At 40.9% G+C, this 23257-nt stretch overlaps 1 protein-coding gene across 1 annotated transcript in view; it reads right to left on the minus strand.

The window, feature by feature from the left end:
- Positions 1–1329: 1329 nt before the first annotated feature.
- CRISPLD1 (cysteine rich secretory protein LCCL domain containing 1) overlaps positions 1330–23257 on the minus strand; it is a 162455-nt gene continuing 140527 nt past the window's right edge. Inside the window, exons 14-15 of the mRNA XM_073550630.1 lie at positions 20551–20684; positions 1330–4990 (exon numbers count right to left, since the gene is read on the minus strand). Coding sequence (XP_073406731.1) covers positions 4939–4990; positions 20551–20684 — 186 coding nt within the window. The 3' untranslated portion in view covers positions 1330–4938. The remainder of the gene's footprint in view (positions 4991–20550; positions 20685–23257) is intronic.

Here is a 23257-nt window from a genome sequence, read left to right on the forward strand (position 1 = left end):
TGTTAAGGCTGTTTCTTTTTCTGTGATGTTTTTTAAGTTTTAGATTGTGTTTTTTTCATTGCATTTTGAGAGTGTATTTTTTACATGCTTTTTTATCCAGTTTATGTTCCTGCAATTGTTGCCTCTTAGTATGCCATGTTTTTATTAAGGTTTGCTTTGTTTTTGATACTTCAGGTATTTGACTTTGACAAAACTATATTGATGCAGTCATGTGTTGGTTTAATGCGCTTTTAGTGCTTTTCCACAGTGGAAACTCACTAAAAATTAATTTGAATTTTTTAACTGCAAATTTTTCACATCTAATGCAATTCTATGGGGAAAATCTATATATGAAATGTGCCATACTCACAAGAGAGATTGACATGTCGCGGATTTCAAAAACACTCTTCAGGTCATTTTATGCAGTGTTATAAACATGCACAGCAGGCATAAATCCCATCCACTTTACTGAAACCATATGACACTGTGTTTTTTGCTCAGCGAAAATATGCAGCCTCGAAAACTCACCAAAACTCATCATAGGAATTTAACCTTAAGGCCGGGGTCACACTAACCGATGCAAAATACGGTCAGTATTTTACATGCGTAATACGGATGAATGGCCCCTAAATAGTGCTCCGTATGTCATCTGTAATCAAGGTGTGGTCGCGTATTTTGCGCATGTCAGCATCCGTATGTAATCCGTATGGCATCCGTATGGCGAGATTTTCTCGCAGGCTTGCAAAATGGACATATAATGGAGCCCTATGACAGGTTTTATAACACAAACCAAAGAATAGATATAGACACATAGAATGCATATATATATATATATATATATTCTATATGTATTCTATATGTCTGTATCTATTCTTTCGTTTCTTTATTAAACCTGTCAGTGTGAGTTTACTGTATAGCGCACTGAATTGCCGGCTTTGCTAAAAGACACCGGGTGCATATTTCTCGCAAGTCACTTGTGTGGTCCGTGTGTTATCCGTATTTTTTGCGCACCCATAGACTTGCATTGGCGTACTACGGCCGTAGTACGATGACAATCGCAGCATGCTGCGATTGGCACGGAGCGTAGAATACGGATGAGAAATATACGGCTGGTGCGAGGGACCCCATAGAGAATCATTGGTCCGTGTCTAATGCGTGCTTTTAGCGCCTCTCACTCGGCCGTATTCCTCGCCAGTGTGACCCCGGCCTAAGACAAAAATCTGTATAAAAGAATTACACACCTAATGTAGAAAAAAATAGATAACATTAACTTAAAAAAGGCATGACTTAAATAATGAATAAGACAATCATACAGTAAAATAAGAGAAATCCATTAATTCATACAATATATATATTTATTATATTATCTTTAATAGAAAATACATCACAGAAGCAAGTTTCATTACAAGAATGTAACTAGCACAAGGTTGGCATAAACAGTGTTGTGAAGATAACAATTATGTAACTGTACTACAAAAACAATTCCAGCTGCAACATTTTTCAACCTTTAGAAGGCATATTTTTCTCATATAAGCACGTTTTAGAAGTGACATCTTTATACCAGCTTGTGGTAATAACATTGAGAATTACCATTTTCCATTGAAAAATGGACAGAGTGTAATAATACAAGTGAAGGCACATTAATTGCATGATAAACTACTTTTCTGTACACTTCCTGGCCTGCAGGAATATTTGCCAGGCAATAAAAAAAAAACACTAAAAAAGTTCCAAACTTTTTATAGAGTAAATTCATTCACAATAAAAATATATAAACAAAGTAACAATCCTACTCCAATATGAACAATATTTACACAATATAAACCCTAAATATCTATTAAGAAATAGCAGCAATAAATGATCCACTGCAAATACAACATATACAGGTTTTAAATGGATTGTCTCTTCCCCACAACCCTTTCTAGAAGATCACAATGAGAACTGCCTATTTGCTAGCAGTTCTCTGCTCTGGCAGATGGAGATGGCGCCCAAAGTGGGACAATCCCCCTATGTCATCCTGCTCCAGCCCCCTTTTTATTTATTCTTTTTTTTCTTTTAAGGGGATCAGTAGCTATGGGGCAACTACATTTATTTCTAAAGTATATCCCACTATGATTAGGAAATGACAGTTTTGGCTGTAGATACCAGTCGTAGCCCACTTAAAATGTCTAGACCTTCTTGTGCAGGAATACAAACATATAACCAACGCTGTATCAAACTTGAGTACAAAGACCTCACAAACAGGTCTAAAATTCCAAACCAGACCCAGTGACTGCAACCTCAGAAAGAAATCTCAAGTCACAGTAGGAAATATTTAGGAAGTCTAAAATTTGTACGGAGACATTTTGGTAACAGGCCAAGAAAACTTTCTAGTTTTTGATGTTCTGTATGTTTTATTTGGTATCATGGGAAATGTTTGGTACTGTGGGTCAAGACTCAGTGAGATCTGCTGGTAAGAAGTGGATACTTTTAGAAACACATGGAGGATAAAGGCATTTACACAACATTTATAGGGAATTTTCACTTTTCAGGAATTAAATTTTTGATCCTTCTATCAAAAAGAGATTGTAGAAATAACAATACAAGAGGGTCATTCTGGGAAATTCCAAGAGCAAGTGAGCATTTTACCTGGGGTGACACCAAATGTATATTTCCTGTTGAAAGTCATGGATGTTTTGGGATCTTTATGGAAAAAAAAAATCCATTTAGTCACTCTCATTTCTTACAGATATTTTGTGTTTTCCAATGGGGGACTCCTATTAACATAGAACGTCCTAGCAATATTTAAAAGTGGTTATTTTGAGCTAAAAACTGCTAACTTGATTAATTTTGCTATTTTTCAATACTCTTTTTATTGTGGAATACTAGAAATACCTTTTTTGATGTACAAAACATAAATAAGTCTGAAAGGTAGCAATTGAAACTTTAATGTCCATGCCATGTCACCATTGATGTCCTTTAGGAAAAGAAGTTGTAATGCCACAGCATTGATTAAAAAAAAATGGAAAAACTATGATGACACTAATAACCAGGATTGCTGCACTGGACAAGGAAAGACCTGTTTATAATAAAAGATACAGAAAAATCTACTATATAGCCATCTCACAGCTCTGTTTAATGGATAAGTGAGTCTGTCAGCATTGATTGACCCTTTCATTCAAGCACAGGCACTTGGTGCACCCTCGGTGTGGCCAACAGTTCAGTGCATCTTTCCACCTTTTGTTTTTAACCTATCTCTGATCTTCTATGGCTCCTATGAAGCTAGAGTGGTAAGTCAATAAAGCGGCGGATACAGACTGAAAACATGAAGGTGGGAAATTTTCATTAACGGGGTTGTCCCTTGAACAAAGTTCATTATAATCAGTAGATCTTGTAATAAAAATAAGTTCGGCAATTGGATGTGTTAAAACAAATGTTCCTGTGCTGAGATAATCTTATACATGTGCCCCTGCTGTGTACTGTGTAATGGCTGTGTCTGACCGCACAAGGACATGTTGTATCTCACTGAAGTTCAATGTTTGAGATGTGTCGGTATATACAGAATTGAAAAATGAAGATTACTGGCCTGGAGTTTTCCATCAGTACATTATCGTTCTTATGAAGTTTTATACTTTGAGAGTGAAGCCAGAGGATGTTTAAGCCTGAATTCATTGTAAATGAATAAATAAATATTGATCCACACCATGATGCTCGAGAGGAATTATAACAGTATATGCATTAGGGCTCAATCACATAAATCTGAAAAGGGCAATATGATAAAAAAATCAGATTGCACTTGGCCCAATCTTAAACCATGGGGCAGCTCACATCTGCTATTACTTTCTCATGCCGATTCGTGAAAACAATTGCAGTATGTTACGATTGCATCCGACAACCGGATCACATTTTACCATACAATGGGTGCATGTGAAACATCGGACTGCAGTCGGATATCACCCGACTGCAGTGCAAATCCTGCTGACATCGGCAATGGAGTAGATGAAGAAATTACTTCCTCCGTCTCCTTTGTATCTGTGCTCCGATTCTCTGATCCGAGAGGATTGGAGCACAGAGCACTGACCCTCGGATCATGCTCGCAGAAGAGCGAGAGCCAAGCATCATTACCATATCAATTTTGCTTTGGATTCCATATGTTTGTGTGACTGCGGCCTTAGAAACATAACCAAGTTCTATGTAAATTGTAAACCCTTAGAATAGACAATTTTTTACTTTCAGGGGTCTGACCTCTAGCAGCCTGCCAATCAACACAATGAAGGTTCGTACAAGTGCTGCATCCTGTTTACATAGCCACAGTGGCTTGTCCCCAAGGCTAGCTGTGCCGCTTACTACAGTCTTTACATTTACTTGAATAGGACCAGCTGTAGTAGAAGACATAGCTGCCCCAATGTAAGAGCCACTGTGCTTGCACAAACATTGAAGGAGTGCCACATCCTCCTACAGTTTGTTGATCAGTTGAGATCTCATAGTGGAGATTTAATCTAGGATAACCCTTGAACCATTGTACATTTGTTTTCATCTTCTTGTGATATAAATCATGCATTGGTCTACTGAATTATTTAAAAAACAATATTTCCACTTGCAAATGTAATATTATAAAGGGAAAAACTAGAAAAAGAACTTTCTGATTATTTCCTTAAAAAGTTGCATGGTTCGTTCCTCAGCTCAATATTACTATTTCAGGGTTCTTTCAGTTTAGATTCCCCCAATCCAAGAAATGGGGCATTTCACAATATAAAAACATAACAAGTGGATCTATATACTGTAGCTTGAATGCCATGAAGGGGTCAGATACAGCAGGAATCAATAAAAATTCTAAAATCGTTAAATATTCTGTAATGAATACAGCCTAATTTTACTACGATCCACAAATGTTCTTCTAATAGATATTATAGACTGTACAATAATACATCTTTATACAAATCTTAAGACTTTTGATCTTTTTCTCTGCTTTCTTCTCCCATCTCAGATGACAGCAAATATTCTAAATGCCTTGCTTCCCAATGGATTATGTAAACTGCAAAGCAAATAAAATGGTAGAATTATTAAAGTGTTACTAAACCTTTAAAAGTTTTTATATATACTTATACACATACATTGCAGCCCCTTAAACACCATGTATAATTGGCTAAGCACTACTCCCACCAGTCTAAGCTTGTTTTTAATTTGTGCTAGATCCAACCTACCCTTTTAACTTTTGACCAATTCCTAGGATAGGTCATCAATGACATATCGGTGGGGGTACATCACCTAGCATCCCCACTGAGCAGTTATTCCAAGAGCTGGTGGCAAGCGGATGTGATCAGCTGCGGAGCTGCACATTGCATCGCTGACAACTGTTTAGTGGCTGCAGCTGGGAACTGCACATCTGCCCCTATTTGAATGAATCCATGCTAAAGGTTACTATGCGGTTGACAGATCTGTGCTGTGCTGCTCCACAATTAATCACAACCGGGTGCTACCTTCACCAGGAAACACCAGGAAAAGCTGATAGATAGAGGTAGTGGGTGTCACATCCCCACTAATCTGATATTGATGGCCTATCCCAAGGCTAAGCCATCAACAAAACATACTGGAAAACCCTTTTAAATTTGTGAACCTTGGCTCTATGGAGGCAAGTCTGCAACATTATAAAACTGCCCCATTTAGGAAGGCATGACATAGCTGGTGGGCACACACAAACTTGCCAAATGATGTGCCAAGTACCTCAGCTTTATAAGTATAGACTATATGGCAGTAATGTAGTTTAATATTTATATATTCAATGTTTGCCTCTATACTGGTACACATAATCTGATGTTGCAATTTTTCTATGTATATATTGAAATCATTGCAGCTTGGATCTGTTCACATTTGCTTAATTTTATTAGGAAGTACTGGTCAGTTTTGCTCTTTTGTAGAACTCACAAGTTGGGTTCAAGACTACTGGCTTAAAGTGGACTGTTCACAGTGGGGGGTCTTACTGTAAAACATTCCTGTCATGGCTCTGTTGTGGGGTGTCCCTAGACCAGGACCTCCTTCCATGTCCTTAACGCTAGGGATGCCCTAGCTCGCCCTGTTTCCTGGATTACTTCAGATGGTGAAGATGTCAGGGCCACGTACCTTGCCTTAGGTACTCCTGAATCCGTCCTCAGTCTGTACCCTACCCGCACCCAGGGAAGAAGGGAGTAGTAATGTACCATAATACACCAACCAGACTAACAAGGTAATAGGAACAGGGAAAAAAGGAAAATATGAATCATACAAATATACACACATAAACACTGGGAAGGAGTGTTGTTTGTGTGAGAATATTTGTATGATTGGTATTTTCCTTTTTCCCTGTTCGTATTACCTTGTTAGTCTGGTTGGTATATTACATTACACTACTACTCCCCTTTTCCCTGGGTGGGGGAAGGGTACAAACTGGGGATGGATTCAGGACCTAAGGTAAGGTATGTAATCCTGGCGTTTTTGCCATCAGAAGTAATCCAGGGAACAGGGCGATCTTTGCCACCCCTAGCGCTCAGGATAGGGAAGGAGCACCTGGTCCTCGAACACCCAACAGCAGAGTTGTGACATTAGCTCTGACCATGAGCGCTAGCCAGGGCCCAGTTTATATAGGAGATAACAGTGCACAGCTGAGAGCCTTGATGCAGGAAAGCTCCCAGGAGCTCTCAACTGAACAGATTATCTTCTGCACTGCTAAAAGAAACTTACACCATTTAATATGAAAGTGATGTGCTTCTAATCAATGCAGGAGTGGAAGAAATAAAACGCTGTGGTTTCTCGCTCCTCTCTGTCGTGGTAAACCCATGACCATTCTCTTTGTCTTTATATAATATAAGGTATGTACAGTTGAGGCCAAAAGTATTGACACCCCTGCAATTCTGTCAGATAATACTCAGTTTCTTCCTGAAAATGATTGCAAACACAAATTCTTTGGTATTATTATCTTCATTTAATTTGTCCTAAATGAAAAAACACAAAAAGAATTGTCCTAAAGCCAAATTGGATATAATTCCACACCAAACATAAAAAAGAGGGTGGACAAAAGTATTGGCACTGTTCGAAAAATCATGTGATGCTTCTCTAATTTGTGTAATTAACAGCACCTGTAACTTACCTGTGGCACCTAACACGTGTTGGCAATAACTAAATCACACTTGCAGCCAGTTGACATGGATTAAAGGTGACTCAACTTCTGCCCTGTGTCCTTGTGTGTACCACATTGAGCATGGAAAAAAGAAAGAAGACCAAAGAACTGTCTGAGGACTTGAGAAACCAAATTGTGAGGAAGCATGAGCAATCTCAAGGCTACAAGTCCATCTCCAAAGACCTGAATGTTCCTGTGTCTACCGTGCGCAGTGTCATCAAGAAGTTTAAAGCCCATGGCACTGTGGCTAACCTCCCTAGATGTGGACGGAAAAGAAAAATTGACAAGAGATTTCAACGCAAGATTGTGCGGATGTTGGATAAAGAACCTCGACTAACATCCAAACAAGTTAAAGCTGCCCTGCAGTCCGAGGGTATAACAGTGTCAACCTGTACTATCTGTCGGCGTCTGAATGAAAAGGGACTGTATGGTAGGAGATCCAGGAAGACCCCACTTCTTACCCCGAGACATAAAAAAGCCAGGCTGGAGTTTGCCAAAACTTACCTGAAAAAGCCTAAAACATTTTGGAAGAATGTTCTCTGGTCAGATGAGACAAAAGTAGAGCTTTTTGGGCAAAGGCATCAACATAGAGTTTACAGGAGAAAAAAAGAGGCATTCAAAGAAAAGAACACTGTCCCTACAGTCAAGCATGGCGGACGTTCCCTAATGTTTTGGGGTTGCTTTACTGCATCTGGCACTGGACTGCTTGACCGTGTGCATGGCATTATGAAGTCTGAAGACTACCAACAAATTTTGCAGCATAATGTAGGGCTCAGTGTGAGAAATCTGGGTCTCTCTCAGAGGTCTTGGGTCTTCCAGCAGGACAATGACCCAAAACACACTTCAAAAAGCACTAGAAAATGGTTTGAGAGAAAGCACTGGAGACTTCTAAGGTGGCCAGCAATGAGGCCAGACCTGAATCCCATAGAACACCTGTGGAGAGATCTAAAAATGGCAGTTTGGAGAAGGCACCCTTCAAATATCAGGGACCTGGAGCAGTTTGCCAAAGATGAATGGTCTAAAATTTCAGCAGAGCATTGTAAGAAACTCATTGATGGTTGCCGGAAGCGGTTGGTCGCAGTTATTTTGGCTAAATGTTGTGCAACCAAGTATTAGGCTGAGGGTGCCAATACTTTTGTCTGGCCCATTTTTGGAGTTTTCTGTGAAATGATCAATGTTTTGCTTTTTGCTTCATTCTCTTTTGTGTTTTTTCATTTAAGACAAATTAAATAAAGATAATAATACCAAAGAATTTGTGTTTGCAATCATTTTCAGGAAGACACTGAGTATTATGTGACAGAATTGCAGGGGTGTCAATACTTTTGGCCACAACTGTATAGGGTTTTTTCCATAAGAAGCACTCCATATTATTTTACTTCAAAGTGTTTGGTCCTATGTCCCTATGGTTGTTAAAGGATTTGTCCACTACTAGACAACCCATTCTTAACAGCGAAAGTGTCTGTAATAAAAAAAAAATGTATAAAAAAATAAATAAATAAAATATATATTATATGTATATAGATAAATTTAACACACCTGCTGGTCCGACATGGTTATATCATGTGATTGCTTATATAAGCTGCTGCATTTTAGTATTATATCACCACAAGTGGATGTCCATAATAAAAAATGGCACATGCTCGCCAGAAGATATAGTGCTGATATCAGAGGAGCGGTGCTGGTTTGAAAAGGTAGGTATGTTGTATTTCATAGTATTATTATTCTATAATAGTCATTTTAGCTGTTCAGAAGGGGTTGTTCGGTAATGGACATCCCTGTAAAGTCTTGAGTGATTAAGGACTACAAACAAGCACTATATACAAGATGGTGGTGATTTTCTTTTGAAAACTTGCTAACACTTAAGCCAATATAATTTAGAGAGAATGACATTGTATCATAGTGATATGTGATTTGGTTATTGTGGGTAACAATCCACTTAGAACACGCTTCATAAAACCAGGTTTTACCCTCAAAGGGAGCTACAAATAATTTGCATAGGGAAGCAATTACTAAACAAAATGTCATTTTTTGATATTTTCTCCTTAAATGCTTAGAAGAAAATGCGACACCATTTGTCAATGTGCAGTTTATAAATATCAGGTAATTAGAGTTTATCCGATCCGCTTACAGTCATTTTAGGAATCTTGCTGTAAATGGAGACTGTGAGCCTCAGCGTATAATCAGTTTTTTCACCCATTGCGTGCCATGTTGAAGCCGTTTTAAATTCTTAGTAGAAAGTATTTTATCAAATATTACATTATACAGAAATAAATCACAGAGCTGGTTTGACCTATAAGCAGCTTGTTAGTATGATTTATGGGATTACAGGAGACAAGAAGTTATGGTACCACAGCTTCTCCAGAGTTCCCTAAATTCCATCAGTTACACAATTTAAGAAATAAAACAATGGTCAGTTTATTCTTGTTGGTGCAAGCACTATGTGCTTATGTAATGTTATATACAATCACTGCATGTATAGGTACATGTACTTTCCTTTGCTCTATAAAAGAAATACTGGCTGGAATAATGGCATAAAATCTCATATTGTGACATGATTTAGTAAATATTCGTAATAGAAAGAAGGTTAAGCATCTGATATTTTTCCAGTCCTTGTCTCATACACATGGGCAGTATCTGGTTTTTTTAAAGCAAACCTGTCAGCAGAATTTTGCTAAGTAAACTACAAGCATTGTCATTTTGCCACTGTTAAACTGATTAACTCCTGTGGTGAAGAAATCTGTCTTGTGGTTCTTGTGTAATCAGTGTTAGAAGTTTTCAGTTAATGAGATGCCCATGCTCTGGGGCGGGAATGTAGGCAGAGTCTTATCTTCCTGCTCTAGGCCAGAGAAACCATGGTGAGACCTGCCCACAGGCTGCCCCAGAGCAAAACAGTTTGTCTCTCTCTGTCTCTATGATGAGGAATATGTTTGTGCTTCAGGGCGGCTTGTGGTCAGGTCTTTCCTTAGTTTCTCTGGCGTAGAGTAGGAAGATAAGACCCTACCTAGAGTCCCAACCCGGAGTGCGAGCATCTCATTAACTGAAAACTTCTAACTCTGATTACACAAGAACCACAAGATGGATTTCTTCATCCAAGGTATCATTTTAATCAATTTAACACTGCCAACCTGACAATGCCTGCAGTTTACTTAGCAAAATACTGCTCAGGTTTGCTTCAAGTTCACCTACATTCAAAATAATTAGGAGCAAGATGCAATTCCAAACACTAACTAAGAATGGTGCTGCAGTTTTGTTTTGTTTTTTTTTTCTAATTCTTGACAATCTTTGCTGTATTCAAATCTTATAATGTGTTTTTTGAATAAAACTAGCCCCCCTTTCAGTGATTTTCCAGTACTTACTCACAGGAGTAAAGTATAGGTATGAAATGGGTGAAATGGTGCATTGGAGGTTTTTTTGTGGTCACATCTGAAATTAAACAAATATGATTGTCAATTTTAGAGAACCATTAGGGCAATTTTACAATGGCAGAGGTATAGCAGTTAAACGCTGTCTGTAAGAAGGTCAGAAGGTGTATACAGTAATAGCCTCTTAAGACAGACTAACTGGACTTTCATGTGCACAAGACAATCATTAATACTATAGTTCTGTGCTTGCAGAATATAATTGCTCTCGACAGCATGTACTGTTTACCTTTGTCAGTGTGCTTTGTCAGCAAGCTTAAAATCATTTAAACAGACGAACAAATACTTTACTCAATCGATGGTTGATTGACAGCCTGTTTAGACAGGTAGATAATTTGGGAATGATCAATTCAGTGTAAATGCATGCAGTCTACAAAAGGTCCCTTTGCTAATCACCAGAACTTCCAGTTCTGTGACCCAGTGATCATCTGAAGCCTGTGTGGAGAAGGAAGGGAAACCTGGCAGCAAGTCTCTAATATATATGATGATGATGATAATGAAGGAAAGTATAAAATACCCTGCTGTGATGTTCACAATCCTCTTGCAATAGGACAAGCTGGATGGCAAAACAAGTGCTAGTAATATCCCAAAAGTAATAGGAATGAAAAAATAACTTTTAACCATGCCAAAGGAATTGAAAAGAAAAGTCTTGGGTGAGGAAAAGAAGGGTTCAATTCTGGCTTTACTAGCAGAGGGATACAGTGAGCATCATGTTGCCTCAATTTTTAAAATTTTTAAGACGGCAGTCCATTACAACAAGGTCAAGCAGCAGACATTGTGGACAACAAAGCTACAGACCGGCAGAGGGCGAAAATGACTCTCCACTGACCGGAATGACCGTCATCTTATTCGAATGTCAATCAGCAATCAAAGGATGACATCACATGACCTACAAAAGGAATGGCAAATGGCAGCTGAGGTAAAGTGAATGGCAAGATCAGTTCATAACAGGCTCCTAGTGGCAGGGCTCAAGTCATTGGAAAGCTAGAAAAAAGCCTTTCATCAATGAGATGCAAAGGAGAGCCATGCTGAAATTTGCCAAAGACAATAAGGATTGGACAATAGAGGACTGGAGTAAGGTAATCTTCTCTGATGAGTCTAATTTTTAGCTTTTGCCAACACCTGGTTGTCTAATGGTTAGATGGAGACCTGGAGAGGCGTACAAGACACAGTGTCTTGCACCCACTGTGAAATTTGGAGGAGAATCAGTGATAATCAGGGGATGCTTCAGCAAGGCTGGAATCGGGCAGGTAAATCTTTGCGAAGGACGTATGAATCAAGCCTCATACAAGGTTATCCTGGAAAAACAATTGATTCCTTCTGCTCAGGCAATGTTCCCCAACTCTGAGCACTGTTTTTTTCCAGCAGGACAATGCGCCATGCCAAACAGCTAGGTCAATCAATGTGTGGATGAAGGACCACCACATCAAATTCCTGTCATGGCCAGTCCAATCTCCAGACCTGAACCCCATTGAAAACCTCTGGAATGTAATCAAGAGGAAGATGGATAGTCACAAGCCATCAAACAAAGAACTTCTTACATTTTTGTAACAGGAATGGTATGAGGTCACCCAAAAGCAGTGTGAAAGACTGGTGAAAAGCATGCCAAGACGCATGAAAGCTGTGAATAAAAATCATGGTTATTCTACAAAATATTGATTTCTGAACTCTTACTGAGTTAATACATTACTTTTGTTGTTTCTAAATGATTATGAACTTGTTTTATTAGCATTGTTTGAGGTCTGCAAGCACTGCATTTTTTTGCTATTTTGATCATTTCTCATTTTTTAGAAATAAATGCAAAATTTAGTGCTTGGAAATTCGAAGACATGTCAGTAGTTTATACAATAAAGAGCAACTTACATTTTCCTCAAAAATATACCGGGGGGCGTGGCCTAGCAGAGCATGATGCTGGTCACATAATCCAGGAGCTCTGACGACTTCAGGCGGTGAAGCGGCTCACACATCTTACCGCCAGTTCCTTCAGCGGTGAATCTTTCTCCAGGCACTTAGTATCATCCTGGGATCAGATGAGGTGGTCCAAAACCGGGCTCCGGAGCTCCCCCAGAAAGGTATGTGACTTCTTTGCCCGAGGCTCCAGGCTGGAGAGGAGTTCTAAGATGGCTACTGCCTCCCCTCATGCTGCAAAGTCTGCAGGATCAGCACGTTCTGCTACTTCCTCTGCCTCAAGCAGAGAAGGCTCCATGGAGACTGCAGGCACTGTGGAAATGGCAAGCCCTGACAACCAGCCTGTCACAAAGGAGGAGATGAAATCCCTCTTTGCAGCTTTCAGGAAATCTATGCAAAATGATATAAAGAGCATGTTGGCAGAGCTGAAGGGGGAAGTAGGAGCTATACGGAACCGCACAGATCATTTAGAGAACAAAATGCAGGAGTTAACAGGGTCCCACAATGCACTGATAATGAACATGAGGAGCTTAAAGCTGAAGTCCGCAAGTTAATATCTAAAATGTTGGACCTGGAGGACAGATCCAGGAGAAACAATGTTAGGCCGGTTTCACATTTGCGCTTCAGGGTGCAGCGACGGCCTGCGCACAGCCGCCACTAAGCCCCTCCCCCTGCCGCGCCTCCGCCAGTAGCTCCGCCTCCGGGAGCATGACACTGCATGTGTCATGCGTCCCCTATCTTTATCACTGAGGACGCAGGCCGTGCGCTGTATGCGTTTGGCGGTGCCTGCGTCCTTTTGACGGTGCGCCGAGCGCAACCAAATTGCAACAGGTTGCGTTTGGCGCTGGTCGGCGCATACTGTGCATGGCCTGCGTCCTCAGTGATAAAGATAGGGGACACATGACGCATGCAGCTTCATGCGCCTGGAGGCGGAGCTACCGGCGGAGGCGCGGCAGGGGGCGGGGCTTAGCGGCGGCCGTGTGCAGGCCGTCGCTGCGCCATGAAGCGCAAATGTGAAACCGGCCTTAGAATAAGAGGAGTACCAGAAGAAGTACATGATAAAGATTTGCTCCCCCTGTTACAGGACTTTATTCAAGCTGTTGTGCCTGAAGCAGAAGGGAGAGATATCTTAGTAGACCGGATTCACAGAATCCCTAAGCCTCGAGGACTTAACCCTTCGATTACCAGAGATACTATTGCCCACATTCACTTCTATAAAACAAATTAGGCCTTCCTGCTTGGTTTAAAGAAGAAACCTTCCCTGCCAGACAGATTTGCTCGCCTTTCGGTATTCCCAGACATCTCAGCTGGCACGCTTGCAAGGAGGAGAGAATTCACCCCTTTTACAAAGATTCTACGGGATAAAGGCATTATATATCGTTGGGGTTTCCCTATCAAGCTCATTGTCAGTAAAAATGGTAACACTCGGGTTTGCTTCTCTACTGCGCAACTTGGGAAAGTGTTTGAGGACTGGGATATTCCACCCCCTCCGCCATCTTCCTTGGATAAAGGTTCACCCCAAAACATGAGAATTAACCCTGAATGGTTTAAAGCTTGAAGTTCCCATAACTTTCTCCTTTTGAGGTTGTGGTCTCCACTTTTCTGGATTTTTTTTTTTTGTTTCTGCAGAGGGTGCTGGCTACTAATTTTGTGGCCGCATCCAGCCCACCTGCAGTTCCTGCCCCACGAGCGTCTTTTTTTCGCTCTTACTGCTTTGACTGCTTGTCAGTCCTTGTGTAGCTCCGTCATGTTATGTGAGGAGCAAATTGTTTCTCAGTTTTTCTTTAATTGTTATGTCATGTTATTTGTTGATAGGTCTTGCCTGTTTGCACCGTTTCTTTCTGCAGGGTTAATACTCTAAAGGAAGCAGATTCTCGGCTATCACAGCCACTTCTGGCCTTACATACCATGGGTTTAAAGGTATTGTCTCTAAATGTAAAGGGATTAACTTCTCGGCATAAAAGGTCATGGGTCTGAAAGGAGGCAGGGAAGGCGAGTAGTGATGTTTTGTGCATTCAAGAATCACATTTATTAGCCCAGGATAATGGTAGAATGAAAAATGTTAATTATCCTCATCAGTTTTTTGCCAATAATGTCCACAAAAGGGCGGGTGTGGGAATCCTCATTAAAAGCTCTGTAGCCTTCCAGCTTGAAAGGGTGATGGGGGACATTGAGGGGAGATATGTCATTTTAATTGGTCTACTAAATAATGTGCAATTTACTATTGCTTCAGTGTATGCTCCCAATGTGGGCCAGTTGAGATTCATGCGTAAATTTTTGGAGACTTTTAGGGGAATAGCAAAGGGTTCATCGGTGATATGCGGAGACTTTAATGTCCCTATGTGTAAATTCCTAGATTGTTCCCACCAAGCCCCGGCCAGAAAAGAGATGGGCCACCTGATCCATGAGTTTCGTTTTCATGATATATGGCGATATGCTCATGCAGGAGAGAGAGACTACTCTTTTCACTCCCTAAGGTTTAATACCTACTCTAGAATAGATTATATCTTAGTAGATGATTCGTTACTGTTGGGTTGTGACCAGATTAACATTGGCCCCTTTACGTGGTCGGACCACGCGCCCGTTATGTTAACAATTTCAGACAGGGGTCCTACCCGGTCTCCTTCCAAATGGAAACTGAATGATTATATCCTCACTAACCAAGATACCAGCGATGAAATCGCTCGGCAATTAAAATAATTTTTTGCCGTTAATGATAAACAAATGGTCTTGGATGAAACTCTTTGGGCGGCCCATAAGGCCTTTGCTAGAGGTGTCCTCATCAAAATTGCAGCAATGGAGAAAAGGGAAAGGTTAAAAACATTTAATGATATTTTGTCTAAACTCCAGCTCCTGGAAAGGGCAAACAAGGCCCACCCCTCTGACATTTTCCTTGACTCTATTAGAGGTCTGAGAGATCAGCTGAGATCAATTATGCTGTATTTCTATGAAAAAAATCTAAAAAATCTTAAATCCAAATTCTATAGCTTGGGTGATAGAGCCGGTAGGGTCCTAGCAAGTCGAGTGAAGAAAAGGGAGGCTCGGATGGCCATTCCCTTTTTGATTAAGCACGACAGGTCCAAAGTTTTAAATCCTACTCATATAGCTAGTGAGTTTAAAGAATACTATTCCCAACTATATAATCTCAAGTCAGATCCTAAAACACACCAGCCCACGAAGGGTGACATTTCTTCTTTCCTTGCTAAACTAAATTTGCCCAAACTTTCCCCCACAGCTCTGGCTGCTCTTATTGCCCCCCTTACTGAGGAGGAAGTAGTTCGGGTTATTAAATCCTCTAAGAGACTTTCTGCCCCTGGGCCAGATGGTTTTTCTAATTCTTACTACCGCCAGTTTGCGCACATCTTTGCTCCATTTTTGGTTAGAACGTTCTCACTATGGAGGGACTCATCTGATATCCAATCTGAAAGCTTGGCTGTGACAATCACTACTATTCCTAAACCGGGGATGCCTCCAACCTCTCATGGTAACTCCAGACCTATCTCTCTTTTGAATTGTGATGTGAAGTTATATGCAAAAGTCTGGGCTAATAGACTCCTCTCAGTTTTGCCAGCCCTGGTCTCCCCTGACCAAGTGGGATTTGTCCCAGGGAGGCAGGCTAGAGATGGCACAAGAAGAGTGATTGATTTGATGGATTTTCTTGAGTCCAGTGGTACCCCCCGGTGTATTCCTGTCTCTAGATGCAGAAAAAGCGTTTGACAGGGTACACTGGGGCTATGTGAATGCCGTTTTGGACACATTTGGTTTCTCTGGTAATATAAAGGGTGCTATTATGGCCTTATACAAAAAACAAATGCTTCGGTCTGTGCAGCTGGCTTCTATTCTGATAGATTTGACCTGACTAATGGGACCCGCCAGGGTTGCCCCCTTTCCCCTATAATATTTTCTTTAGTCATGGAGCCCCTGGCGGAGTCCACTAGGCTCAACCTGGAAATCTCTGGAGTTAAAATAGGCCCTGTAGAGCATAAGATCGGTCTATATGCAGACGATGTAATTCTCTCTTGCACTGATAGTGAAAGATCATTGATAGGGATCAAAAACGCTCTCCTTGAATTTTCTAAGGTTTCATATTACAAGCTAAACGAAGGAAAATCAGTTCTCTTCTCGGTTAATGTTCCACCATCTGTTAGAAATAGAATCTCCTCACTTGTCCCATATACTTGGGCCCGGGATGGCTTCTCGTACCTAGGACTAAGGATTTGTAAACTTTCCAATATTGTCAAACAGAATTTTTATACTCTGCTTGATTCCATTCGAAAGGACATAGACAATCAAATACATATACCCCTTTCCTGGATGGCGCGCATTCAGATAGTTAAGATGATGTTCCTACCAAAAATTATTTATTTATTCCGTTGTCTTCCCTTGAGGTTCCCCAAGAGGTTTCTCTCTCTTCTGCAGGCAGTTGTGAGCAGATTTATTTGGGCAGGAAAGAAACCTAGGGTTGGCATGTCTATCTTATTTTATAGTTATTCACATGGTGGTCTGGGGGTCCCGAATTTTTATTTGTACCATAAAGCAGCAGTTCTAGTGGCGTTAAGGGAGTGGTATGATGATTCTAGTACTCACAAATGGGTGCTTGTGGAGAAATACTTGGCCCCGCGTGGGACTTTGAGATTTCTACTGGAGGCCCGAGTGCTTGGTTCCTTTGCCCCCTCTCTTCCCTTGCAGACAATGAAAGTGGCGTTTTCTTACTGGTCTGATCTGGTCTCTTCTCGTCAGGTGATTAAATTTGAGTCTATCTCTATTAGAGCCTCGGAGCTTCATGTGGATGGCCTCACGTTAGGCAATTGGGTGAGGAATGGTATTGTGGTCATGAAAGATATCCTCTTAATTCAGGAGTTGAAACCTTTCTCTGTCCTAATGGATGAATTTGGCCTTCACAGAAATAACTTCTACCAGTACCTGCAAATTCGGCATTTTTTAAATTCATGCGTATTTCCCCTATCCTGCCATAATGCTGTTTGCTCTCCAATACAGCGTTTTTTTTAGCTCTTCCTCCTCTCAAAAACACAGCCTCTCGGTAGTATATAAAGTGTTTAATTCCCCCGATAATGGTCCTAAACAACCGTATATGAGGCGCTGGGAAGGGGCTCTTGCTTTCTCCTCAACCCCGGACCAGTGGTGGTCCGCTTCTGGCGACTTGCAGAAATATTCCTCCTGTATCAATCATCTTGAGCAGCTTAAGAAAGTTCACTTTGACTGGTATTACACCCCGCTGAAGATTTCCAAATTCCGTGGTTCCTAGCCCCGATCCTGCTGGAAGGGCTGCTCGGGTGTTGGTTCCCTAGGGCACATGTGGTGGGATTGCCCGCTCATCCGGCCTTTTTGGGAAGAAGTGTCTAACATTATTACCTCAGTTACAGGCCTGGCTGGAAGTTTGAGCGGTCCGCTAGCGGTTTTGGGGATCGGTTTACATATATTCCCTGGCGATTTGAGACCAATTGTATCACACATTCTAATAGCAGCACGTATGTGTCTGGCAGACCACTGGAGAGAAATAACTATCCCCTCTAAATTGAAAATTATCCAAAAAAATCAATAAACATTACCAATACGAGCTCCTTCTGACCTCAGATATGTTTACTAAAAATAAAATAAGGAATCGCTGGTTCCCCTGGGTGGTGTCCAAATTCTCATCCTTCCAGTCCTGATTGGTGGACCTGTGATCTTATTACCTATCATCCCTACCCTTGCTTCCTATGTTGCACATTGTATCCCCTAACCCTACTATGCAGAATTTTCAGCTGTTATCTGTTTTTACTTTGAATTTTATTGGCCTGCTGTTATAGGACAAATTTTTCAACTGTCCGCATGTTTGTTGCGGTGTATAATGTGTTTTATATAAAATCTTAATAAACTATACCTATAAAGAGAAAAATCAGACAATCTGAAAATTTTGCAGTGGTCTCTTAATTTTTGCCAGATATATATATATATATATATATATATATATATATATATATATATATATATACTAGCTATGAACCCGTTCTACGCCCGGGTGGTGAGCATTTTTATTGGTATATGGTCTCCCATCTTGGTATGTGCTGCCCCCTTCCTGTTCTGGTATGCATAGCACCCCTCATCCCTATACTGGTATGCATGGTACCCCTGATCCCTATCCTGGTATGTATGGTACCCTCACCCCCTAATCCTGGTATGCATGGCACCCCATTCCTCATCCTGGTATGCATGGTCCCCCCTCATCAGTATCCTGGTATGCATGGCACCCCATTCCTCATCCTGGTATGCATGGTCCCCCCTCATCAGTATCCTGGTATGCATGGCACCCCATTCCTCATCCTGGTATGCATGGTCCCCCCTCATCAGTATCCTGGTATGCATGGCACCCCATTCCTCATCCTGGTATGCATGGTCCCCCCTCATCAGTATCCTGGTATGTATGGTCCACTCACCCCCCAATCCTGGTGTGCATGGTTTCTCACCATATTGCACACTCCTCTTACCGCTGGATGCCTCACTCTGCCTGGAGCCAGACTGTCTATAAAGGCTCCAGACAGAGTGACTCTGCCATGGTTATATTATATATATATATATATATATATATAGATATACACATATAGATAAATATACACATACATTTAGTCCTTATTTTTCCCTGCAGTGGAATTAAGGGGGTTTTCCAGAAATAGGAACATTTTATATTCAATTTGTTTTCTAATAATTTGCTTCCCACAAATATATTCTTAATATAGTAAATTTAAATGCCCACCATGCTTGAATGTTAGATCAGGTACTTCTGAGCATGTGCAGTAATAACTACCCCTACTGTGACCTGATGATAACCTATACCACATGCTTTTAAGTTATTTTTAGGTCACAGCAGTATTCAGATAGACTGGGTGGACAGCAATGTGAGCAGCCTAATATCTCAGCAGCCCTGGTATCTCCAGTATTAGATCAGAAAGAAAGGTTAGACTGCAGTATGAGAAACCTCTTCTTACTTCAGCAGCCTTGGTCTTTCCAGTATTAGATCTGATAGAATGGACAGACAACAGTGTAAACAGTCTCTACTTAACTCAGCACCCATTGTCTCTGATGCATTAGTTCAAAAATACTGGGTGGACAACAGCATGAGAAACTTCTACTGTTACCTCAACACTCCTGGTATCTCCAGTATTAGATCAGAAAGAAAGGTTAGATGACAGCAGTATGAGGAACCCCTTCTTACCTCAGCAGTCTTGGTCTTCCTACACATGAAGAAAGAGGAGAGAGACCTCCGACGGTACATGCTCACTGGCAGCTCTTCTATTAACATACTAGGACTGGGTTTAGTCTGTGTGATAAGACGGCGGTCATTTAAAGGTACTTTAGTGATTATCTCCCACCACAATGAAATGTGCTTTGTTAAGGTATTTAATTTATGAATGTATTCATGATATTTTCTTGATACATCTTTTTCTACTCTTGTAGAAACCCTTGAAGCATTAAAGAGTGCTCATTGTAATCCATACAGTATCCATGTAATGCACAGGGATTCTGAACGCTCTAGAATGCGCGTTTGTAGCCACTGTTTAAAAAGGAATTTCTAAGCCATTATTATTATTATTATTATTATTTAAAAGTGGTTTTCCAGTAAAAACAAATTATTACCCATCCACAGGATAGGTGATAACTTTTTGATCAACCATCTGACCGCTCTGATGAAGACGGTCCGTGGACCTTGGAAACGCGTTGGCTTCTAGTTTGGCCTGTACGCGCCCCCTTCCTTCCTTTCCCTGGTGACGTCACCTGGTTCTCCTCCCTTCTTACCGCTGCACGCCGGCGGCGCCTCTCGGTCGGAGCGCGCCGCCATCATTCAGCGTGTCCAGCGGCTGTCAGCTGTAGAGACGCCCCTGCACCACCGCCTATAGGAGGGACGCCTCCTTGGTGCTGCGTCTCCGGTTACCATCGGGGTACAGCCATCTTCACATATGGCGCACGCTGGATCCATCTGCAGCCCCACAGTTTACAGGAAGTAAGTACACTACTTATTCATGACCTACTTAGGTGGTCATTATAGGATTTAGTCAGCCAGCGCAGGTGTAATATTATTTTTTATTTTGTTATTTACATATATGCAGATTAATTTACCTTTCTGAAGTAACTCCATTTTGGGAAGATCCAAAATAGTGTCTCTTTTTATCAATTGGCATAACGTCCACATAACCTCCTTGGTGATTACGGACTACACCAGCATGAAGGGCTGCTTTGCAGATACTTGATATCTTTTGAAGAAATCAGACATTTCAAAAATTAGTATTGGATACAATAATTGCATTTTATTACATACTAACAGCAGAGATCTGCTCTTCTATCCTTTGTTTGACCAATCTGCTCCCATGTAATGTTTATTTCACTTCACAGACAACCACTGCAAACAATGTATACCATGTGGCGTAAAATTTCTTATGAAGGGGCCCTATACTGTACTAGTACCTCTGCATCCATCCTTATGGCCACTGTCAGGTATAGAACTCCAACAGTGGCCAAAAACGCTGTGTGTACATTGTCTTAGGATGCAAAAATTGTACAGAAGCCATAATTAAAAATTCACAGCAGGGAGGATTCCCATAATGCATTTAATTTTGGTGAGAAGTCATCTTCATCGTCTGAGCTCAATAAGGTAGTATGAACACAGTGGAGACAGTTTATTAAAATTGGTTTAAAAGAAGAGTGGAGCAGTTGCCGATGACAACCAAACACATTTAAGTTCTCAATGTAAAGAGGCGGTTTTGCAATTTTATTGGTTGTTAAAGACAACTGCACCACTTTTCCTTTGCACTGTTTTATTGAATACTTTACTGTTGGCATGACACAGAATTCATGGAAGTGTGCACCTTTTCTTCTCTGGACAATCACTCTTCTAGATGTACCAAAAAAACTTTAGTGAGCTTCATTATAGAAAATAACTTCATCTCAGTCCTCTGCACTTCACTCCCCATACCACCTGCTGAATATTAGTCTGCACTTGACATTTGTCTTGGAGCAAAATGGCTTATTTGCTGCCTTTCTTGACACCAGGTCAGCCTCCACCAGGCATGTAGATACACTGACACCTGCTTGTTGCCATTCCTGAGCAAGCTCTGCACCGGTGTTGAACCCATTCTGTAGCTGAATTCTCTTTAGGATATGGTCCTGGCACCTCCTGGACTTTCTTGGGCACCCTGAAGCCACAGTAATTGAACCTCTCTTTGAAGTTCTTGATGATCTGATAAATGGTTTATTTCACTTTAATCTTACAAGCAGCAGTGTGCTTGACTGTAACACCTTTTTGATGTAAAGCAATGACGACTCCATGTGTTTCCTTGGCGGTAACCATGGATAACAGAAGAAGTCAATGATTTGAAGCACCCACCACCTTTTAAACGAATCAACCTGCTCTTACAATTCAATCAGCAGAATGTGAATAGTTGGGATAGGCAATAGCGCAAATAAGAATTGGGATCGGAATTAGAAAACTTGCTCACCTTTCAAAGTTATGCCACCACAACCAAAAATTGTGCTTAGAATTGACTGCTGCTGACCTGCAGTGATGAAAGATATTGATTGGTGGAAAAATGGGTAAAATTTTGTGGAGGATTGTAAATAAATGAAGAAAAGGATCTAATGGATATGAAGATGCGATTTGTTTTTCTAAGCAATTTGAAACACTTCTTCTTCAGGACAAACCACAATCCTCCAGTGCGGCAGCGCAGAATTTAACCCATTTTTCCACTGATTCAATCAGCAGGACAGACTGATATCAGCTGTCTTGTCCTCTTCATCACTTTCTCCTGAGCTAACGGGAAGATCATTGAAATGATGTAAGCAGGACATTTTGTAGCTAGGCTGGAATTAAGTGGAAATGGGGCTTTTATAATTAATTAATTTTCATGAAAAAATTGACTTTGCATGGAATTTTTGAAATCCATATGATGACTCTTCATAACAATCTTGAGATTGAGTGCAAATTGTCATTATAAAAATTGAAGCGACAAACTTTGTGAAAACATAAATTTGTGTCAGTCTCTAAACTTCTGGTCACAACTGTAGAACTATATTTCTTGTTGGAGAATAGAAGATGATGCGCAGATGAAAGGATGAAACATAAAACTGCAGGACCAAACTACACATAGGTGTGCTATCTAGTCTATAACCACAGGATACATAGGAGATGCAGCCTGAAAATAGGATTTATTTTCAGATTAGAACAGTACTGCATAAATTGTTTGCAAAACTATGTGTCATGATACCAGTGCTGGGTGATCGGCACTGCTGGGGTTAATGTTCTGACCTCAGTGCAGACTCTCACCTGCACACCTGGGAACTATTATGGTGGCCTCTCATTGGTTCTGGGGAGGCTTCTTATAGCCTCAGGAAGCTCCCATCCCCCGTCAGTTATACTTTCGCCCTTGGCATTGTGTGGTGACCCCTGAGTGTGTTAGTGCTGTGTTCTGGTTGCATGATTCTCTGTGTATGACTTGGTCTGTTCTCTGGATATTGCTTTGGATTCTGTTTTTTACCTTCTACGTCTGTTTGGTTTTGATCTCTGCTTGGCCCTGACTATCCGTTCTGTCTCATCCCTGGTACGAGCTGATATCTTGTGTATGACCTTTGGCTTTGTCTGACCTCCCATCTGTTTATCCCTCACTTGCCTGTACTGTGCATGACCCCCGCTTTACCCGACTTTAAGTTTTCTACCTTCTTTAAAAGCAGGACGCTAAGCCCCGCCCTCTTGCAGTCACATGACCGTAGGTCCTGTGCCGGCTTGCTAAACTTCCACATTCAGGTCCTGTGCATCTTTATTTTCCAGCTGATC

This window comes from Dendrobates tinctorius, unplaced genomic scaffold, assembly GCF_039654945.1.
Source record: "Dendrobates tinctorius isolate UK_male_01 unplaced genomic scaffold, ASM3965494v1 ptg000165l, whole genome shotgun sequence".
NCBI classification, from domain to species: domain Eukaryota; kingdom Metazoa; phylum Chordata; class Amphibia; order Anura; family Dendrobatidae; genus Dendrobates; species Dendrobates tinctorius.